At 34.4% G+C, this 20,376-nt stretch overlaps 1 protein-coding gene across 2 annotated transcripts; it reads right to left on the minus strand.

Moving 5' to 3' along the window:
- Positions 1-13,077: 13,077 nt before the first annotated feature.
- On the minus strand, positions 13,078-19,702 carry LOC126696993 (homeobox-leucine zipper protein ANTHOCYANINLESS 2-like). Of its 2 annotated transcripts, none has more exons than XM_050393782.1 (9): positions 18,848-19,702; positions 18,536-18,753; positions 18,318-18,435; positions 17,516-18,205; positions 17,198-17,299; positions 16,875-17,087; positions 15,216-15,390; positions 14,750-15,120; positions 13,078-14,055 (listed from the first exon to the last, which is right to left on the minus strand). In XM_050393782.1, the coding sequence occupies exons 1-9, from the start codon at positions 19,040-19,042 to the stop codon at positions 13,648-13,650; spliced, it is 2,490 nt and encodes an 829-aa protein (XP_050249739.1). In that variant the 5' UTR covers positions 19,043-19,702; the 3' UTR covers positions 13,078-13,647. The 2 variants fall into 2 exon arrangements, with proteins under 2 accessions (XP_050249739.1, XP_050249740.1); XM_050393783.1 differs by having other exon boundaries at positions 14,750-15,117; positions 18,848-19,701.
- Positions 19,703-20,376: the final 674 nt, after the last annotated feature.

The raw sequence follows: 20,376 nt of genomic DNA on the forward strand, positions 1-20,376 counted from the left end.
TTTTATTAATATAAAATAACTAGTCGCTAACCCGTGCGATGCACGGGAAAACTATTAGAAAATAATAAAGCATGCATATATTAAAAGACAATTTAAGTTCACGTGTGCTTGCAAGGGATACATACCTAAATAGTTCTTGCGGTAGAAATAAAAGTCTTATCTTTGAGATAAAGAACTGATGTAAACAAACTAACCTTACATAAAACAAATTAAAATATATATATATATATATATAAAACTGATGTCACAGGAAATTTAGCCACATAGTAGTAGTATATAAATCTCTTAAAACCTAAACCTAAACGTAAGGACTAAATATTTATGCGCCTTCTCTTGCTTTCCTGACCGTGAGTATTCAATGGTGAACAAAGTACTATGTATTAATTAATATATAAACAAAACTAACCTTACAAAAACTGAACTTTATAAGCTAAAATCTATACCGTGCATTGTAAATCTTGAATGCTTTAGGGCTTCCTACGTCTGGAGAGAGAGAGTTTGCAGAAACCGTGACTTTATATTTCTTAACTTGAGAGAGGGGTAAAGTTGCTAGGGTTTTGTAGATCTTGAATGCTTTAGGGTTTCCTACGTCTGGAGAGAGAGAGAGTTTGCAGAAACCGTGGTTTTATATTTCTTAACTTGAGAGAGGGGTAAGGTTGCTAGGGTTTTGAGAAGTTATAATTTTTATTTATTTATTTATTTATTAAATATTGTGCTGACGTGGAAAATTGTGGTGCCAGCAAATGTTTCGGTTTTATATATATATATATATATATATATAGATGAAACAAGTGTGGGGCGGAGCAAATTGACATGAATTTGAATTTTGTGAAGCAAGGCCTCACGGTGCCCTAAGGGTGAGGACGGAAGTAAGGAGGTTTGTCTTGTCATGTGGATCAGGATAAAAAAACTCATCCTTCAAACTTGCCCCTCCTCATTGTGATTCCTATTTTTGTGTACCTAATACAATGATTAAAAACAAAAGAAAAAAAAAAGCTATAAAATAAAATTGCCATTCGGTTGTAAAAGTTTCAAGTCGGGTTGATTCTCAATAAGAGCCCCGCACCAACGATTATATTATTAAATGAAGTTATAATAATATCTTTAATAAATAAAATTTTATTATTTCTATTTTTAAATTGCTTTTATTATAATAATTTTTAATAATAAATGTCTAGTATGAATATCAATCTAGATTCTGGATATTAAAACAGAGAGAGAGAGAGAGAGAGAGAGAGAGAGAGAGAGAGAGAGAGAGAGAGAGAGAGAGAGAGAGAGAGAGAGAGAGATCTTGATAAATGTGTTGCTACCAAAATAAAATATATTACGGAAAATTTAGATGAAATCACACACAATTGAATAAGAAATTCATAAAAAATAGTTAAAAGATAATGAAACAATACAACAAAAATATAGCAAAAACAATATCATAATAATTTCAAACTTGTAAAATAGTAATTCTTGATCATATAAAGAGACATATTTATTTTCCCCAAGCACATTCATTATAAAAAGTAAAAAGAATGGTTTATATATATATATATATATATATAATAAAGAAAGTTAAAAATTAGTATTGTTTAATTTATATTTAGGTATTAAAAAATATCTAACTTAGTTGGTTCCATTTAACTCAACTGATAAAATTTTTTATGGTTGTATAAGAGATCTGGGGTTCAATCCCCACCTATAAAAAAAACTGATTGATTTCTTAATTTGATAATAAAGAATTATCATCAAGAACAAATATCATAGATTGAAACTCTCTTAACAAAAATATCTAACTTATATTTATTATTTTATGGTTAAAACTTGAAACCACGTCAAGTTGACCCCCAAAATATCTAAATGTGTGATTTCTCAATAAATTAATAAGGTATATATTTATGATATTATACCTCGAACACATCAAATCTAGAGTCAAAGTCTATCTTAATCGGCCACTTGCTATAATATTAGTACCCTTTAATTTTCATTGCAAGAATTGGCATTGCCTATAAGCCACAGACTAAATGAACTCCAAAATAAATAAATAAATAAATATAAAAAACAAAAAACAAAAAACAAAAAGGAAACAATACAAAACAACACCATAAATGAAACACCCCTTTTTTTTTTTTTTTAATTTCTTTTTCTGAGAACCTTAAAAGGAACACTTGGTACTGAAAGTCCGTCCCTTCTCAAAAATTCAATAATGGAGTGCCGGAAAAAGTTATAATTAATGAGAAAAGTCTTCTATTTGTAATTGTGTTTAAACACAATCACATCAAATATCAAATCACCAGCTTCTATAGGTTGCTTTAACAATTTCAATGAAACTAACAAGATAAGAAAGTACACCAGTACCTTTTACAAAAACCAGAACTATGACACATAATTAATGAACTAAAGACTTTTAGTAATTTACTGATTCAGTGTTTTCTGTGATAACACGACGCAGTAATGGTCTCCAAAAAAAAAAAAAAAAAAAACACGACGCAGTAATTTCCTGATTCAGTGTTTTCTGTGATAACACGACGCATCCGTAGCAAATGTTACCCCAAAAAAAAGAAAAAAAAAGAAAAAAAAGAGGAGGTCATTTTGACATAATAAAAACTTACTTTATTATTTTACAATATCTCATTTATCTAGAGGTGTCAATTTGGGTTAGCGTGTCGGGTTCATGTCGTGTCGAGGTAGAGGTATTCGACTAAATGGCTCAACCCTAACCCGACCCATTTAATAATCGTGTTATGATCCTTCAACCCTAACCCGACCTGTTAATAAAGCGAGTTGACCTGACAACCCATTTGACACACTTAATAAACAAGTTGTGTTGGGTTGACACGAATGTAACACAACTTATTTCAACCTGCATAATATTAAATATAACATCCATCTAGAAATAATTTTTTTTACATCCCAAAAAGCAGTGCATACACTTCAAGTCTTTAACCCACATTCAAAATAATATAGTTTAACAAAAATATAACATTCATCTAGAAATAAGTTTTTTTCACTCCAAAAGAAGTGCATACACTTCAACCCAAATTCAAAATAACAAAGTTTAACAAAAATAAAATAATATAGCTCAACAAAAATATAATATCCTTGGAACTCGCCAAATGCTAAGTATCAATATTGAAAGAATTTGAACAAACAGTAGAATAATCCTAACTATGACCACAATTACCGTCCATAGATTCTTTGTTAATGTCCAAATTCATTACATTTTCCACAAGCTCATCCAATTTCATTTGTGCAAGTTCTATGCCCAAAAAAAAAAAAGTATTAGTAGTTCTAGAGTTTGTAAAGTTTCAATTTTCAATTATATCCCTTGTAAATTTTTATAATTACTCACTTTTCTTTTTTAATTTAAAATATATGTTGGATATAAAAGGTATTTGACAAATCTAAAATAAAATAAATATTTATTTGTTATACGAGTTAAACGGGTTGTGTTAAATGGGTCATTTTGGGTTGACACAAATAAATTGGCGTGTCAAACGTGTCTATTGCGGGTTACACGGGTTGACCCGCTTATGACATTTTTCTTATCGTGTCGCTTTCGGGTCAACCCGTTTATGACCCAAACCCATTAAAACCCAACCCTAACCCGAAAAAACCCGTGTTGGGTTCGTGTTGTGTTTGCGGGTTGGGTCGAACATTGACACCCCTACATTTATCAGATGTTCTATCATTCAATTCTATACATTAAAATAATATTTACTATACATTAAAATAATATATTATCTCCTTCCTTTCATCACCGTCAACAACAACAATGGCACATTCACCATTGCCGCAACAATAACCACCAACAACCACTGCCGCAACAACACCGACCAGCCATCACCGGCATAAACCCACTTTCACCAACGCCACCTTAAAAAAAAAAAAAAAAACACAACTAGAGAGATTGGCATGGAAAATCAAACAAACCCAAAAACAAAACCTACATCAAACACAACAATAGAGATCATAGAGAGAAAAAAAAAAAAAAAAAAAAACCACCCTAAACCCCATCTGAACCCACCCATCAAAACCCACTCACCTCTGCCGTGAGTCCGTGACCCACCTCGCCACGACCCAGCTCGTCGCGACCCACCACGACCCAGCTCGTCGCGACCCACCACACCGCCATACCCACGACCCACACCATTACCTGACCCATGCCGGAGCCCGTGGTAGAATATACCCACATCGGAACCCATCCTTCACTAAAGAGAGGGCGATTAGATAGAGAGGGAGGAGAGAGAGCAAGATCCGGAGAAGTGGAGATGGAGTGGCTGAGCGGGATGAGAGAGAAAGATGAATAATAAAAAATTAATAAAGTACAAATGCATTTGAGTTTGTACCATGTCAAAATGCAACGATACTGTAGCATGTTGCAAAAATTTGACACATTTAACACACCTGATAAAACTCCGTTTTTATGTTTGGTGTGCCAAATGTGCCAAATATTTGGCATTTGGCACATTTGACACATCTGCTGTGGATGCTCTTATTATTATTATTATTATTTTTTTTCATATAATGAATTGTTAATAATTGTATAAATGTAATTGATTGAAGATTGAATGTAGTAAATTTTCACGTAGATGTAATTGAATGTAGATCGAACAATGAATAGCAGAATATATACTTGAAGAGTGTCTGGCTCACAAACTAAAGATGGAAAAAATAGAAAAGGATTTTTTTTTAATTCTCTTTCAAAGAGCTCGGATTTGTGTTAAAAATATACAAGCTTGTTTAGACTCCAAATTTTATATTACGGCTAGATTGCTTTTATTCTTACTTAATCAAAGTGCGGAATAAGAGTAAATGTGCGCAATGAACTGATATTACTCTAGTGCATAAACATGAATAACAAATAATAAATGTAAAGTACAAGAGTAAGGGAAGAGAGATGCAAACACAAGATAACACCAAGACGTGTTATCAAAGAGGAAACCGAAGTACTTGGCAAAAAACCTTTCTGCGACCCTCCAAGTCGAAATCGATTCACTAGAGAATAAAGTTAGAGTACACAAATAACAAAAGACCCACATAACCTAGTCTATCCAATGTACTTAAACCCTCCAAACTCCTACTACTAACGGACTTCTTTGAGTCATATCTTCTCTAACTTTTCGGTTCTCACAATACGCCAGATTGCATTCACCAAGCCTCACCGGTTTTTTTTTGGCAAATCCCCAAACCTTTCCAATCTTCAAAACACTCACTACACTCTGAATAGGTGTGAGTTGTATTTGAGTACAAATCTCCCCTCAAGTTATGACTATGAGAGAGGGAATGAGAAGATGCTATAATGATTTTCTCTAAGGATGAGTAGCTCTCTCTTTAAAAGATGGGTGTGTTGTATTGTAGAAAACCTATCTGAGGTTTTTATCTCTAAATAACCTCTCATACTTTTGTGGGTAAAGAGGGTATATATAGTATGGGTGAAGGGCAAAGAAGTCACACTTAAAATCCTCCAAGCATAGAGTTTTGTGGATACCTCGAGGGTTGGCCTTACCCACGAGACACTCGCAAAACTAACAACTTGGCATGACTCTTCAGCTTCCATTATGTGCTTCTCATGTGCCATTTTTGCGGGAACCTTTACTTGCGAACTTTTTGCGAGCTAGTCACGAAACTGCACTGATTTTCATTTCATGTTCGATTATTCACCAATTTAGTGCTAAACCCAATACAATAAAATCTCATAAAATATAAGAAAATAATTTAATGCACTAACAACATTTTTTGTCATGGAATAAAGCCAACATAAAATATAGTTGTAAATCACAACTTTACACTCTTCTTTCTACTTTGGATGGATTTAGAGTAATTTTAGGACTACAATCTTTACCACATTTTTTCACAACTATTTTATATGATATATTGTGATTGATTGTCTGTCATTTTTATACGAACTCACAATTTTTTATTTACAACTCACAGTTTGTCAAATCTGAATTGCCACAAAATTGCGGCACAAAAAATTATGTAATTAAATTTTTTTAGAACTAAAAATATATGTAATTTTATAATAAGAAAAGAAAACTTTCGGTGTGAAGTCATCAACCACATATTACATAAAGATAAAAATAATACTACCGACTGTCCTAAGTCAACACATTTACTAAAATATCATTGCTTAAATCATTCAACTTCTATAACTAAAAGGAAATATGTACATTGAAAATTTGATGAAGCAGCCTCGCCAATAATGGTAGAAAAGAATATATGGCCCACAAATAAATGAATAATACACTTGGGAAGATTTACACAGGCTTCATAGTATCAATCAAGCTGATATGGGTTGGGATCGTGGGACAGTGCTGGAACCCACATGCATGTGATGGATGGGAGTGAAGTACTGTAGAGAAGGTAGTGATAGGCGAACTTTGGAGTTTGGAGTAAATGACCTAATCTTAAAGCCAATTGGGGTCTCCCTAGGATCCCTAGAGAAGAAGCATATATAGCTAAGCTAAAGCTAAGCTTTTTGAAGCTAAAAAGATATCGAAGAAGGTCCAGGAAAACAATGCCCTAAATCTTAGCTGAAAGGCCAACTGCCATTCTCTTGTATATTCAGATAGCCTTTCGTTATCTTGACTTTTATTGCCTTCGGCCAGACCTACCAGTTTGGACAATACTACACAGACCCTGCGACACTCACGTGTACGGTCTTTTTTTGTGTATGCAGATCAAATTGTAAGCTACAGCTACTCCTGCGTGAAAGGGGAACCCTTTGATGTGTGAGTGTGTGACATCCAATTCTTAAACTTTAACAAATATATTCGATGATGAACCAAAAATAGTCATTATTTTTGTAGAACGTGCAATATATATATCATAGCAACTGTCAAATCAGTAAGTACCAGTATTTTTCTAAACTGAATGGAATTCATAAAATATTAATATATGTGAATTCTGCCGAAGAATTTTTTAATGTTTATGTTATTTAAATCTAATACATTAGGTTGATGCACTTAACTTAATATTTGAGCCCATAAAATATATAGATTTTAAATAATATTTTTATAAAAATATTATTTAATTACATATATTAGTCAAATCGAAAGGACCTCCAATAAAACATGGACTACTTTTTTATTTATCTCAATACAATATAAAAAACTTACTAAAAAAGTCATTATTGTCAAGAGAGACTCTATGTTCATAACATTTTTACAATATTTTCATAACAAATCATAAGTGGTTAGTTTTTATTGATTTAAATTTGAATCTAATACTAAGATTATTTTTTTATCCCAACAATAACAAGTAATAATCTACCACTTAGAATTTATTGTAAAAATATTTTAAAAATGTTATGGACGTATCATTTCTCTATCATTAAATCAATCAATTGAAATGTTGATTTTATATGGACAAATTTGTTATTAAAAAAATTATTTTGAAATTATCATCTTGTTCCAATACAAAAAGAGACTGCATTGGTGCACTAACTAGACCAAACACCATTTATTGTCACCTACATTAGGAACCAACAAATTAATTGTCATCTCATATTTGTTTTCGACTAATAATATCTAGCATACTGAGCTTCACCTATAAACAGGGGCGGCGCCATCGGGTTGTCCTAAGATTAACTTGACTTGAAATTTTCTTTTTTATATATAATAATTTAAAATCTTTTTATTTGTTTACCCTTAAAAAAAGTTTTTGGGAACACCCTCAAATTTTTTTTAGGTTAATAAAATTAAATTTTGCTCCATAATTTGTTTTACATTCAGTGGATAAATGATTGCTTGGTTATGTATATTAAAAGAGATATAATTTATAACATTGATAATGAGACTATCATGCACTGATTTCAAAATATGAAAACTCGTAGAAGGCAATTGTAAACTTTATGTATTTGCATGTTTTTTTTTTTTTGGTCAATATATGAATTTCTCTTTTTATTATATTGTATAATTTATGCTTTTTAAGGAATACTTTGAGAAAAATTCCAAAAACCGCCATTGCCTATAAATTTCTTTCGAGTATTACGAGTTTACGACTTTCAAAGACTAATGCTTCATATATAAAAAAATTTCACAATTTATTGAAGTTACAACTCATACGAGCGAAACATGAATTGTACATGCGGCCATTACTAATACCCAGGGCCGGCTCAACACTAGATGCAAGAGATGCAACCGCCTAAGGCCCCCAAATAAAAGAAGGCCCCACTTGTAAAAAAAAATTTATATATATAATATATTTATTTATATATTTTAGTTAAAAAAATTTTAAGTATTTTTATTGGTCAATAAAATGCATTAAAAAGGCCCATTGTATCCTAAAATGCAAAAGATTAAACTGAAAAAAAAAAAAAAAAAAAAAAAAAAAAAAGTCAAAGTTCAGCTAACACAATTAAATTTTAGGAGACAAATGTATTAACCCATTCTTGAAATATGCTAAAATTAAAATTAATAGCAGACAAATTCATTAATAATATAACGTAATTGTCTTGAAATATGCTAAAATAGAGATTATAAATGTCAAAAACAAAAGAAAAACCTCTCATCTCTCTATCTCTCTGCCTCTCCATCTATATTCTTACGGTCTTACCTTTCTTTTCTTCATCTTCATCTTGATTTTTGATCTTTTTCCATCAACTCAGTTAGCCCCTCTAGCTTGAAATTTTTCTTTGTTGATTCCAGCATACCAGCCGACATTCACAGAAGGTGTTCTTCTGCTTCAGTTCTTCCCCTCTTTCTCTTTGTCTTTCTGAAAATAAATACTCAAGAGTCTTCTATTTCTTTAACTTAAATTATATATATTTTTAGTCTGTTTCATACTTTCACTGCACTGCCTCTTTGATGGGATGGGACACGTTTTTTTTGCTATGATGCTTTTCTAATTCTGCCCCTCTCCCTCTGTGGACCTTTTTCTGCTTTAAAACTTAGCCATAGAAATATAAGATCTAGGGTGTGTTTGGATAGAACTTATTTTGCTGAAACTGAAAACTGAAAACTGAAAACACTGTAGCAAAATAATTTTTAAATGTGTGAATAGTACCGTGGGACCCATTTTTAATGAAAAAGTTGATAAAAAATGAAATTTGTGGGTCCGTGAACAGTGCACAAATGCACTGTTCACATAAAACCGGTCAAAAGTTGCGGCTACTGTTGCATGAACAGTAGCCGCTTGTGGGAAAATCTCGTGAAAAAAAAAAAAAAAAAAGGGAAAACGCAGAAACGCACAGCAGCAAAAACGCAAACGCGTATCCAAACCAAGCCCTAGTGGAGAAAAGGCTGGATGGTTCTCACTTTTTTTTTTTTTTTAATAGGAGTACAAGTTTGTCACGTCTGTGGGCTGTACAGTACAGCCCACAGTCCACAGACGTGACAAACCACTGACCAGAGTTTTTTTTTTTTTTTGGTTAAAGACCACTGACCACAGTTATTTGGTCCGACGGTTTCTCACCCCTTTTTTTTTTTTTTTTTTTTTTTTTGACTCTTTATCTATCATTATAAATTATAATGCCAATTAATGATTTGATGTGTATCATATTAACTCATTTGTATTATAGTGACACTAATTTATTAAACCACGTATTAAATTAATTTTTATTTGTGCAGGTTTAAACTTTCAAGTGATCATGGCTTTAGAAAAATTGCAATAACCAGATTCTATTGTTCTATACTTTAAATTTTTATTTTTAGTTAAATTATCATTTTTAATTATAAATTGTGTTTTATTTATCTATAAATATTTTCTCATTATAAATGTTTACTAGGAAATATTTATCCAGATATGAAAAACTTATTAAAATTAATAAAATCTTATTTAAGGTCTATTATGTCACAAGAAAGATTAAGTGGATTAGCTATATTATCAATTGAAAAAGAAATGTTAGAAGAACTTAAATACAAAAACTTAATTAGTAATTTTGCATCTCAAAAAGCAAGAAAAATAGATTTTAAATAAAAAAATTTAATATATAAATATATTTTATTTTATTAATATTTAATTATAAAAAGGCCCCATTTAAAATTTACGCCTAAGGCCCCAAAATTTGTTGAGCCGGCCCTGCTAATACCATTGTCATAAATACCAATTATAATAAAAAAGTAATGTTATAATAAAAAAGTAAATTATTTTTGTGTACTTCGTATTTTTTTTTTTTATTGACATGACGAATAAATTCTCATATTTTACAAGCATGATGGAATAAATTCTCATACGCCAATAAGCAATTATTTTTTAAGAAGAAATTAAGATAGCAGGATTTTTATTAAGGATTCAAATATGCTCTTCCAAGAGCTACAAAAGAATCAGGTGGATCTTCAAAACCAGACCCGTGCATCATCTAGATTTTTAGAGAATTGAACTTAAACAAAAGCATGTGCAAATGAATAAAGTAATTAACCATGCCTATTAATGTGGTTTAGGTTCCACCACGACACCACCCCAGTTGGGAACATGCATATATTTTGAGTATTGAAGCAATCACTATTTATTTATTTATTTTTTTTGTTTGGCGATCATGTGATAATCACTTCCCATCAGTGGAGCACATTTAACGAAATTGATAATGTTCGAAAAAAAGAAGCATGCCAGTAAGTCTACTTTAAATAACAATGGAATAAAATGCTCTACAGGAATGGAAAGCCCACATAATGTATACTGATCAAATCTCAACGAATGCCAAAATCGGATACAGATTGAAACATCCACATAATTTTTATAAAATTATTAATAAATAAAAATCTTATATATATATATATATATATTTTTTTTTTTTTAAAATTTTCTCTATACTCCTTAAAACTTAACTTTGAAGCTAACCTTACTCTATTTTATCTTTGTCATCAGCATCGTGTTATGATAATTTGGAGACATCTTTGATAGAGGTGTGAATGTAATCTACCAATCTGGTTAGGACATCTTTGAGTCGAATTTGTGTTGATAGTTTTAAATCAATTTGACCCAACTCAATCTGATATGTTTATAAGTTTATCCTATTTCTTTTATTTATTTATTTATAGTTTGATTTACTTTGGTATTAGGAAAATTAGTTTTAATGAATTTGAACATTTAAAATATAATTTAGGTTGTATGGTAACATAAAGGCCTAACAACTCTTTGTCAACTAGGTGAGCTGATTTTTTTTCTTCTTTATTATGTAAATTGTAATAATTTATTTAAAAAATGCTTTAAACAGTCAAGGAAAATCAATTTTTTCATAAAACATGAAACATTTAAGCAAAATTCATTGACGCAACTAGACCATTCCAACCCATTGGGTTGGGTTGGCTTATATTTCATTAATTATTTGTATTGTAGTTGTAAGTAAAAAATGTTGATGATAAACTAGTTTTAAAATATTACTAATAAAAGTTTATTAATATTGTAAAATTATGGAATGAGACCCTTTGGCTTGGAGTAATAGTTCAGGAATTTTAAGAATTTTTAAAGATTGATCTCATCTATTCTCATATTTTGGTTGTAAATAGTTTAAAAGATCTGAATACTATTAAAGTTCACTTATGTCAAAATGTGGTTTAAAGGATCTGGATACTGTTAAAGTCTACTCATGTCAAAATGTGGATTACATTTCAAAAAGTGGTTAAACATAAGGCAATATATTAAATTTCTCAGTGTTGAAAAAACCATCCAACCTAACTCATACACACCCCTAATCTTTGATAATAAATGACTCGTGTGTGTGTATATATATATATTAATAGTGATGGATTATTAATATAAAGAAGAACCCATTTCTTAAATAGTATTTTAGAGTAGGTCTTAGGATTTTAACTCTGTCAATTAAAGTCCCAAAATTAGAAACAATTTCAATTTGAATGAGGGTCCATATCCTTAATTAATTTGCATTATTCTAGCTATAAATGAATTAGAGAACATGGGAAAACCATTGATAAAACTTTATCTTTCACATAGGAAGCCAACTTTAGCTTTCGAACAATAATTGTCTCACTTTAAGCAAAGTTTTCTCCCTATGAAAGTAGCTTTCAATCTTTATCCGTTCTGTTCAACAGTTCTCAAATTTGATTTGTGAACAATTTATAAATGAAACGCAAAGTTTAATCAATGATTTATTTTTGTTTTGTTTTCTTTGCTTTGCAATTGTCCAATAACAAAGATGAACAAAGACATTTTAAATTGAACTGTACTTGTCGTAATAAAAATAAAAAAAGAAGAAAAGGAGAGAATTAGGTTTCTTTCTGGTTTCCCTTTACAGCATAATAATCCTGGGTTCGATAAAAGCCTCTCAAGGGCTTAGTGCCGCTCATATATTAGTCGTACGGACTGATGGAGACTCTCATTAAATACAAAGTTGAAACTTGAAAACAATGTTTAGGCGTAAGAATAAATCTTTACTTATCACATTCCAATATTCCATTGAAGGATATGACTGACGTACCAAACACAACTAAGTCTTTGTTTCTTGCTTACATGGTTAACCTTGATCTATCAACATTAGAAAACCAAAAGTGACAATAAAATAAGAAATATTCTTCCGTAGACAAAAGAATTAAACGAATGCAACTGACTGGAAATAACACTGTTTCTTCTCTCTTGCAAATTGCAATTAAAGCTCGGCTCAAGCTCATTTTAAACTCTCATACATAGACTTGATGCATGCTCGTTGAGCTCACAAATGGCCCATGCAGGGTCGGTATCTGATAGGTTTGACAATTACCCACTGGCTACTACCGATCAAGAGCAATGTACATATATACCCCAAAAAGTCCAAAACTGAAACCATCATCATCATCATCATCTCTCTCGTGTATATATAAAAGAAAACGCCATTACTTTCAGTTTCACACACCCAAGGTGTCAGAATCCGATTCGTAGCCATACGCAACAGGAGACAAAAGCACAAACGCTCACCCATTAATGATAACAACGTTTTCTTCCAACAGCTTTGCTCTCACATTTAATGCACACAACACACCACACCCACTCAACCACCACCACCACCACAACCTCTCAGAACTTGTTTTATTTGTTCACATTACTCCCACAATTTCCACACTTGCACCAGTGTACGCGTGAATTGCACAAATATATATACTCAGATTTTTTTTTTCTTCTTTCTTTTGAAAGATATATACTCAGAAAATTAAATGGGTATTAACAAAACAACATAATTTGATTTCCAAACCAAGTTTGATCCCAACTATAGCAAATACAAGTAGTCTGGATAGTCAAAATACCATAATTTAAATAAAAGAAAAACAACAATTAACTCAAAATAAAAATCAAATTAGAATGCCAAAGCATGCACCCATTATAATTTTTTTTTTTCTTTTGAAGAATTTTTTTTTTTAGCTAGCAACTTAATTAAATTGAGCCAACTCATGAAGGGGTTAACCTGAGTCAATACCCGAACCACCACCCTTGCCTTGTGTTAAGAACACTAACTCAGTGTCTCTCTAACTTGGTCGTTACCCTTATCACCATGCAAGGTGTTTTCCACTCGCGCGGTTCGTTCTTGACTCAATACCCCTTACAACTCACTCATCACCACTGATTCTCTCTCTCTCTCTCTCACAAACTCACAAAGCTCCCCCACTTCACAGTTCACACACACCACCTATAATTAATAGCTACAACCATGCACATGACGTCAATGTTAACCCCAAAAAAGTAAAAAAGGAAAAAAAAACTAAGTCCCACGTGATGTTCACGTGACAATCAGCTTTCACAGTGAAGAGCAGCCTTGATTTTCTGGACAGTGCACGAGATTAAATTGTTGACCGTCTCCACCGACTCCACCGTGAGCTTGGCCGTAGGGAGACTATTCACCAGGATTTGAAATGCAACTGTTAAGAGGGACCCACTCACTCTATGTGGGCCAGGACCACCGCCGTTGTTGGCGTTGTTATTACTGTTATTGCCGTTGCCTGTGGGCCCACGTGAGCCCGGCCCATCTGGCACAATGGCAAATCCCGAGGGCAAGAGAGCCACGTAAGCCGAATCACCACCGTTCATCACCACGTGCATGGCGGGAATGTCAACGGGCGCGTACACCACAAGCGACCCCGCCGCGTCTATGCACGTCTCCTGTAGAATCAACATGCTGCTCTGATTCGGATTCATAGCCTGCACGCCAAACAACCCTTGACTTTACTCAAAATTTACAAACCAATGCCACTCTCTATATCGTCAGTGAGTGAAAAGTGAGTGAGCGAGTCAAACCCTGATGGCAGCTTTTAATTTTAAATTTTATTTTATTTTATTTTTTCGAGATTTTATTTTAATTTTAATTTTTTTTCTCAATTTCAATCGAAAGGTAAAGGTCAGAAACAGAACTCTCCGAAATATGGACAACTGTCCTATATTTTGACTTTTTGAAAAAGGTTAACGAAACAAATACTGACCCTTATCTGCACCAAACTGTCCTTATAGATACTTCCGAATTCCAAACCTGTTGTTTTGAAATCACCTTTACGCCAATACGACAATTTGATTGACCTTTCTACCATGGATCCATGCGTTTATTAGATTATCTTTTCAACACAAAAAAAAATAAAAAATAAAAGTATCCTGCTAGCTATAGCCTACTCTCTTCTCTTTACAGTCCGTCCCCACTCTACATTTTCAGTCAAAATGGCCCTCCGATATATTATTTCTCTGCCAATTCCAATTCTATCCTAATCTATTTTTTCTAGCCAAAAACGTGGCACAAATAAAAATAAAAAACCAATAATGGCACAGGAAAATATCATTCATTTTTCACTTTCATGGTGCATTAATAGTGATAAAAAATAATGGAGGGCAGGTGGGGGAGACTTACACTAGCACGTAGAAGAGAGACGCAGTTGCCGTGATCTTGGCCTTTGGCGATGTGGGCCATCTCTTGCATGGGACCGCCGTTGGATAATATGTCCCACTCACTTCTGAGCCGCTCATCGCGCAGGAAATCGAATAGTCTTTGCGGTGAAACAGGTAGCCACACTGACGTGGCAGCGCTCAATACAATGCCCGGTGGCTCGCCTGGATCGTCCACGCTCTTCCGGGTCATCACCCTCACGTCCTCATCAACGTTGCCAGCGTTCAGCTTGTTCCATTTGTGGACCGTTGACGCGCACACCCCTGCGCAAAAGTTGTCCGTCATTCGTTGCGCTAGCTTCAGCATGCTTCTTCTCCCACCCGCAGTTATTGCTGCTAGAGTCATAGAAAAATAAAACGTAAGTATTAATTGAGTTACAAGACTCCTGATATAAACACGACACGAGTAAAAGTGTTTGCTTAATTTTTACCAGTGTGGTCTCGACTAGGAACAGCGGAGGACATGAGAATAGCAAGGCACTCGCATTGGCGTTGAAGGGTGGCGATCCATCGTTGAGCACCAAACCCCATCCCGGAGCTTAACAGTGGCCTGTATAGCTGGTGCACTTGGCTCTCATCGTATTCTGCATGCTCAACCCACGTGACCTGCATATATATCATATTTTTTTTAAAGTCTCCACAAGATGTATATATTTGAATTTATATTTATGCCATATTGCTTATTGCTAGGTGTTGCGCACATGTATATTCTGTAATAGTTGCTACTCCATTGGCTAAGAATAAAATCAGCAGCCAAAAGTGGAGGGATGGGTTCCGATGTGATTAAATTAAAAACTTGGTTTCTCTTTAGTCATTTATTTAATAGTTAGATTAAGCCGTCAAATCTATAATGTCAATGAAGGAAGATTTTTGGAATGGAAATATATTACTAGGCAAGTCTCGAAGATAGTTCAAGATTCGGCTCAATGAGAGACATCAGACATGGTATCGCTATCACATAGACCTCGAGCAAATTAAAGGGTCATAGAATAATGTTTAGAGGAACAACGTGTACTGTGAAGGGTGTATCGAGATGTGCAATCGAGGTCTAACTCGCCCTAGATACTCATATAAATACAAAATAGCCAGTCTTGAGGTTTGACTCTAAGGTCTAATATTGATCGAAAACTAAACTCATTTTTTTTATATAATATTAGACAAATCAAAGGCTGGAACCAGGTCACAGACAATCACATAAATCGCATAAATTAAATATGGCTAAGGGGGGAATAACCAAGATAGCATCAAAGATTGGAATAGAAACATCAAATATATTGTTTATTCATCCATTATTGAAGATTGTGATACTTTTTACTTAGAAAGGATATGAAATTAATGTGTCCAAAAGGTACAGAAATTTGAGTAATAGAGGTTTCTATTAATAAAATAACATGGTACCCTCGATTCTGAGGCGTACGAAACCCCAGTTGTTGAAACTATAAGTTTAGAATATAATTTTAGTCTAGAAGAACCATACAAGTGAATATAATAAGAATAGTTTAGGAAGGTTCATATTCTTTGAGACAACAAAAATATTACTTTGGAACCAGACTAAGCGCTGACAGGGTGGTGATATGGTGAGTAATCGCTAGACAAACAAAGTCCTATGACGCATGAAGCTCTAAATGGACTTGGGAATGCAAATGCTTATGATTTTTGACCTGGTGTATACCTCACTCACTTAAATGTTTTCAACTAAAGCTCCAAAGTTGCAGTTGCTTCAACAAACTCATTAAAGTCCCCAAAGGATAAACACCCACTTAGGAAAACACAATAAATGTGAAGAAGGAAACATGGTAAATTGTGTACCTTATTGTTTGGTTAGTGTTAAATTGTGTAAAGTGTAAACCCCACCCATTTAAGGGAGTCTTTGGTTACAAACACAAGGAACAGTCCCTAGAAAACCATTTTCAAAAAACAAGAATTCTAGGAACATGTAAATTGTAGCGGGGTAGCCTGCTACTTAATTATCACAGAAAACATATCATTTTGATATAATATAAAAGGCTTTGCTTGAAGAAATACTTGCAGAAAACAGTTATTAAAATTAAGCACAGTTCCAAAATCCAAAAAGGTGGGTTGGTAAGTACCTTAGAGTACCCATTAGGCATATCTTGTACAACACACCCAGAAGGAAGCCTCCTACAGTTCACAAATGTCGGTGCACCCGAAGTTTCTCGAATGCTGTCAACAGATACATCAACCACAGCCCACACACCCTCCGCGTGCTGCTTACAGAAACGGAGGAAATTGACTTCACGGACCGGAACCAAAGGCGAGAGAACTTGCAGCTCAGCATGCATCTGACATCAAATTTTGGCTCAAGATCAGCATGTAATTCATGAGTAACAACAATACAAGGAGTAGCAACCACAAAGTGTTACTGAGGAAAACAAATAAAGATCCAACTTACCAGTTGAAGTGCACCGTTTCTGGTCCCCCCCATGCCACTAGATATCACATCAGTGGTAGAGCATATGGCAATCATACAAGGAAACATCTCTGCCCATCGATTCTATAAAATTGAAAAACCAAGATAAATATTAATTCTAATTCCTACATAAAATGAGCAAAGAACACAACCTCAACAAAGAAACGAAGCACAGAAAGTGTACATAGCTAGATTCAAAGTAATCATGCACTTCAAGTACTTTTATGGTGACTTAGAATTCACTAATTATCAAAAAGATAGAGGAATCAGAGAAAGAGTCCATTTTGATGTATGGCTTACCGAGTCCATTAGCGTCTCAACAAGGGCCAAGCTGTTGATAATGACCATACCAGTCTCCCTAGAAGCCTCTGTGACAAAACCATTTGGTTTCAAACCAATGCAAGGAGTGAAGCTTCTCATGTATTCCTCATGGTTCAAAATTTCTCTTCCACCTTCCAAGCTCCTAACCCAGAGGGGCTCATCAGTCTGCGCCAGCTTAACCAATTCATCCATGGCAGTTAAGGCAAGCTCTAGAAACATAGACCTCTCGATCGATCTATCGAGGCCCGTCATGCCTGCGCTGGATCTAGCCGGTGGCACCAGTGGCAAACCGCTCGAAATCGCAACACCAAAATCAGGCCCCAAAGGCAATGTTGTAGCCACAGTGCTTAAACCACCGAAACCATTGCTTCCCACTCCAAGCTCCAAACTTGAGTTCGGCAGTGGAGGACCAATTGAGTTAGCCAACGATGAAATGGGACGACCCAAAAATTTGCCTGCAAGCGCACAAACACGGTCTAACTCGTCCTTTAACCTGGCATTCTCAATCCTGAGATGTTGCTCTTCAAGTGAAATTTCACCAATAATTGCTGGACCACCACAGTTTGAGCAAATTGGATTCCTCATTGCATCCCTGATGGACATGTTCTCAGCCCTAAGCTTATCGTTTTCTTGCCTAAGCAAAGAGTTCTCGTGACGTTCCAATTGGGTCTGGTGCAAACAAACAACAAGGACAAAATCAAACTTTCATTAATCTAAAGCAAAAGCATCTTGCTAAACCTGACTACTGACTGCCAAGGTTTCTCTGTTCCAAGCTGGTTACCTTCATTTGGGTACGGCGATTTTGGAACCAGAATTTGACCTGTCTAGTTTCCAAGCAAAGCCTCCTACTAAGCTCCAGTCTTTGTTTCTCATCAGGATGAGGGCACTCCTTGAACAAACTGATACAAGCATAAAAATAAAATAAAAAATTAATTCAATAATTTTACTTCTTACAAAAACCAACTCAATTTTTTAGAAAGGAAAGTGAGAAAATCTTACGCTTCAAGCTCTTGGATTTGCTGTGGAGTGTGTCGGTGGTAGCGCTTCTTTCTGGGAGGTTTGTCGGTTGCGTCTTGATCATCCCCAGAAGCACCATCCATGTTATCACTACCAGATCTGCTGTCATGGTCTTCCTCTCTGCTCCTTCTTCCAACATTTGCCTCAAAATTCTCAGCCATTCTAGCCATATCCGCTTGCCCGTCTATATTGGGTTGATGCTAAATATAAACAAACACACACATAAAGATCAGTACTTTAACACAAAAAAGAAGTGGATGGTAATCACAGCAAGAAGATCTGAGTGAGCCGTACAAGGCCAAGAGAGAGTCCAGGGCTTGAGTTGAACATGGATTTGGTGAGTGGCGGAGTGACAAGGCGAGGCTGAGCAAGTGCACCAGAGGGCATGTTGTGGTGGTTGTTGATGTTAGAGTTGCGGAAAGGAATATCGGCAACGATTCTCGCACCGCCACCACCGGTACTATTCTCAAGGAAACCCCCAAAACTCATCAAAGAAGGGACTTTTCTTTCTTTTCTCTACTATATAACCCCTCCTCTCTCTACAAAATTTACAAGCACTGCTACAAATCTTACTGACTGATTTTACTTCATTCTCAATAATGCTTCTTTTTTTGGGTTTTGGTTAAAAATAATGAACTGGGTCTTTCTCAAAGCAGTCCTTTTAAGCAGAACAGGCACAGAAAATATAGTATTAAGAAAACAAGGAAAAGAAAAATAGGAGAGGATAGAGGAGACAAAAGGTTAAAGCCCCAAATGTCTCCAACTCCCTCTCTCTAAAACTGGTTTTTAGATTGGAGAGAAAGAAAGAGAAAGAAGGCAAGCAAACAGTTCTTCTTCTTTTTTTCTTGCTTAGCTCTTCGTTCTCTATCCCTCTCTCTTTCCCTTCAAAAGTTTGCTCTTTTGGTGTCTATGTCTGCCAAACAGTGCATAGAAGGGCTCGAATCAACTGGGTGCTGTTTAGGTACAAATGGGGGAACCCTAGTTTTGAAGTGAGAGTGTGTTATCTCATTCTCTGCATGCTTGACTATACTGAAAAATGCTTCAAGGGCTTGGAGGAAAAAAAAATGAAAATAAAGTAAGAGAGAGAGGATGAAAGGTTTGCACAGAGAAGAGAGAGACTAAAAAGGGAGTGAAGATAAAACGCATTATGTGGACTCTTCGAAGCCTTACAAATAGATACCTCCAAAAAGGGGTCGGTTGACTCTCTCTCTCACACTTTCTCTCTCATTGTGCCTCAGAAAGTCTGTGAAGGACTGTGTAATTTTACACTGTTGCAGGCCCTTCTAACCCTCACTTTAGAGAGATGGCTGTAACAAAAAAAATATATATATGAAAGGAAGTTATAATGACAGAGATTCAAATCCAATCCATGCCTCTTTCTTCATCACAGCCTCAGAGCCAGGGTTTTCAGAATTGGGATCTGTGGTAATTAGACTATTATTAATTTATTATTATTGCTCCATATAAATTATAAAGAAATTTGCTTTAAAAGAATATTACACGTTTAGAAACAAATGATATACAAAATCAACTAATCACGAGTCTTAGGCCAATTGAGTGAGAGCCTTTTTTTGATACACAATCGATGGTTTTTGGGTAAGAGAAATGATTTGGTGTTTCTATAGCATGATGGTTATCTTTTTGCTCACATTCATGTAAGTAAGATCAATTATCAACGTAAAAAGAAAGAGCATCACGTAATCCTGTTCGGGAATATTCAATATTTTTTTGTTGGGTAAATGAGTAAGGGACACACAGACAAGGGATTTAAATGTGGCTGTGTGAATGGGCTTTTTTTATTTTTTACTTTAATTAACAATATT

The sequence above is a fragment of the Quercus robur genome, chromosome 8, assembly GCF_932294415.1.
Source record: "Quercus robur chromosome 8, dhQueRobu3.1, whole genome shotgun sequence".
Lineage (NCBI taxonomy): Eukaryota > Viridiplantae > Streptophyta > Magnoliopsida > Fagales > Fagaceae > Quercus > Quercus robur.

What these genes read in the sequence shown, in the direction of transcription:
- LOC126696993 (XM_050393782.1), bottom strand. Translation starts at nt 19,042, where the DNA reads ATGAGTTTTGGGGGTTTCCTTGAGAATAGTACCGGTGGTGGCGGTGCG. An exon ending in TTGAGACGCTAATGGACTCG is followed by an intron (nt 17,300 to 17,515) that starts GTAAGCCATACA and finishes TCAATTTTATAG; the next exon opens with AATCGATGGGCAGAGATGTT. An exon ending in TCTCTCTTCTACGTGCTAGT is followed by an intron (nt 14,056 to 14,749) that starts GTAAGTCTCCCC and finishes TTTGGCGTGCAG; the next exon opens with GCTATGAATCCGAATCAGAG.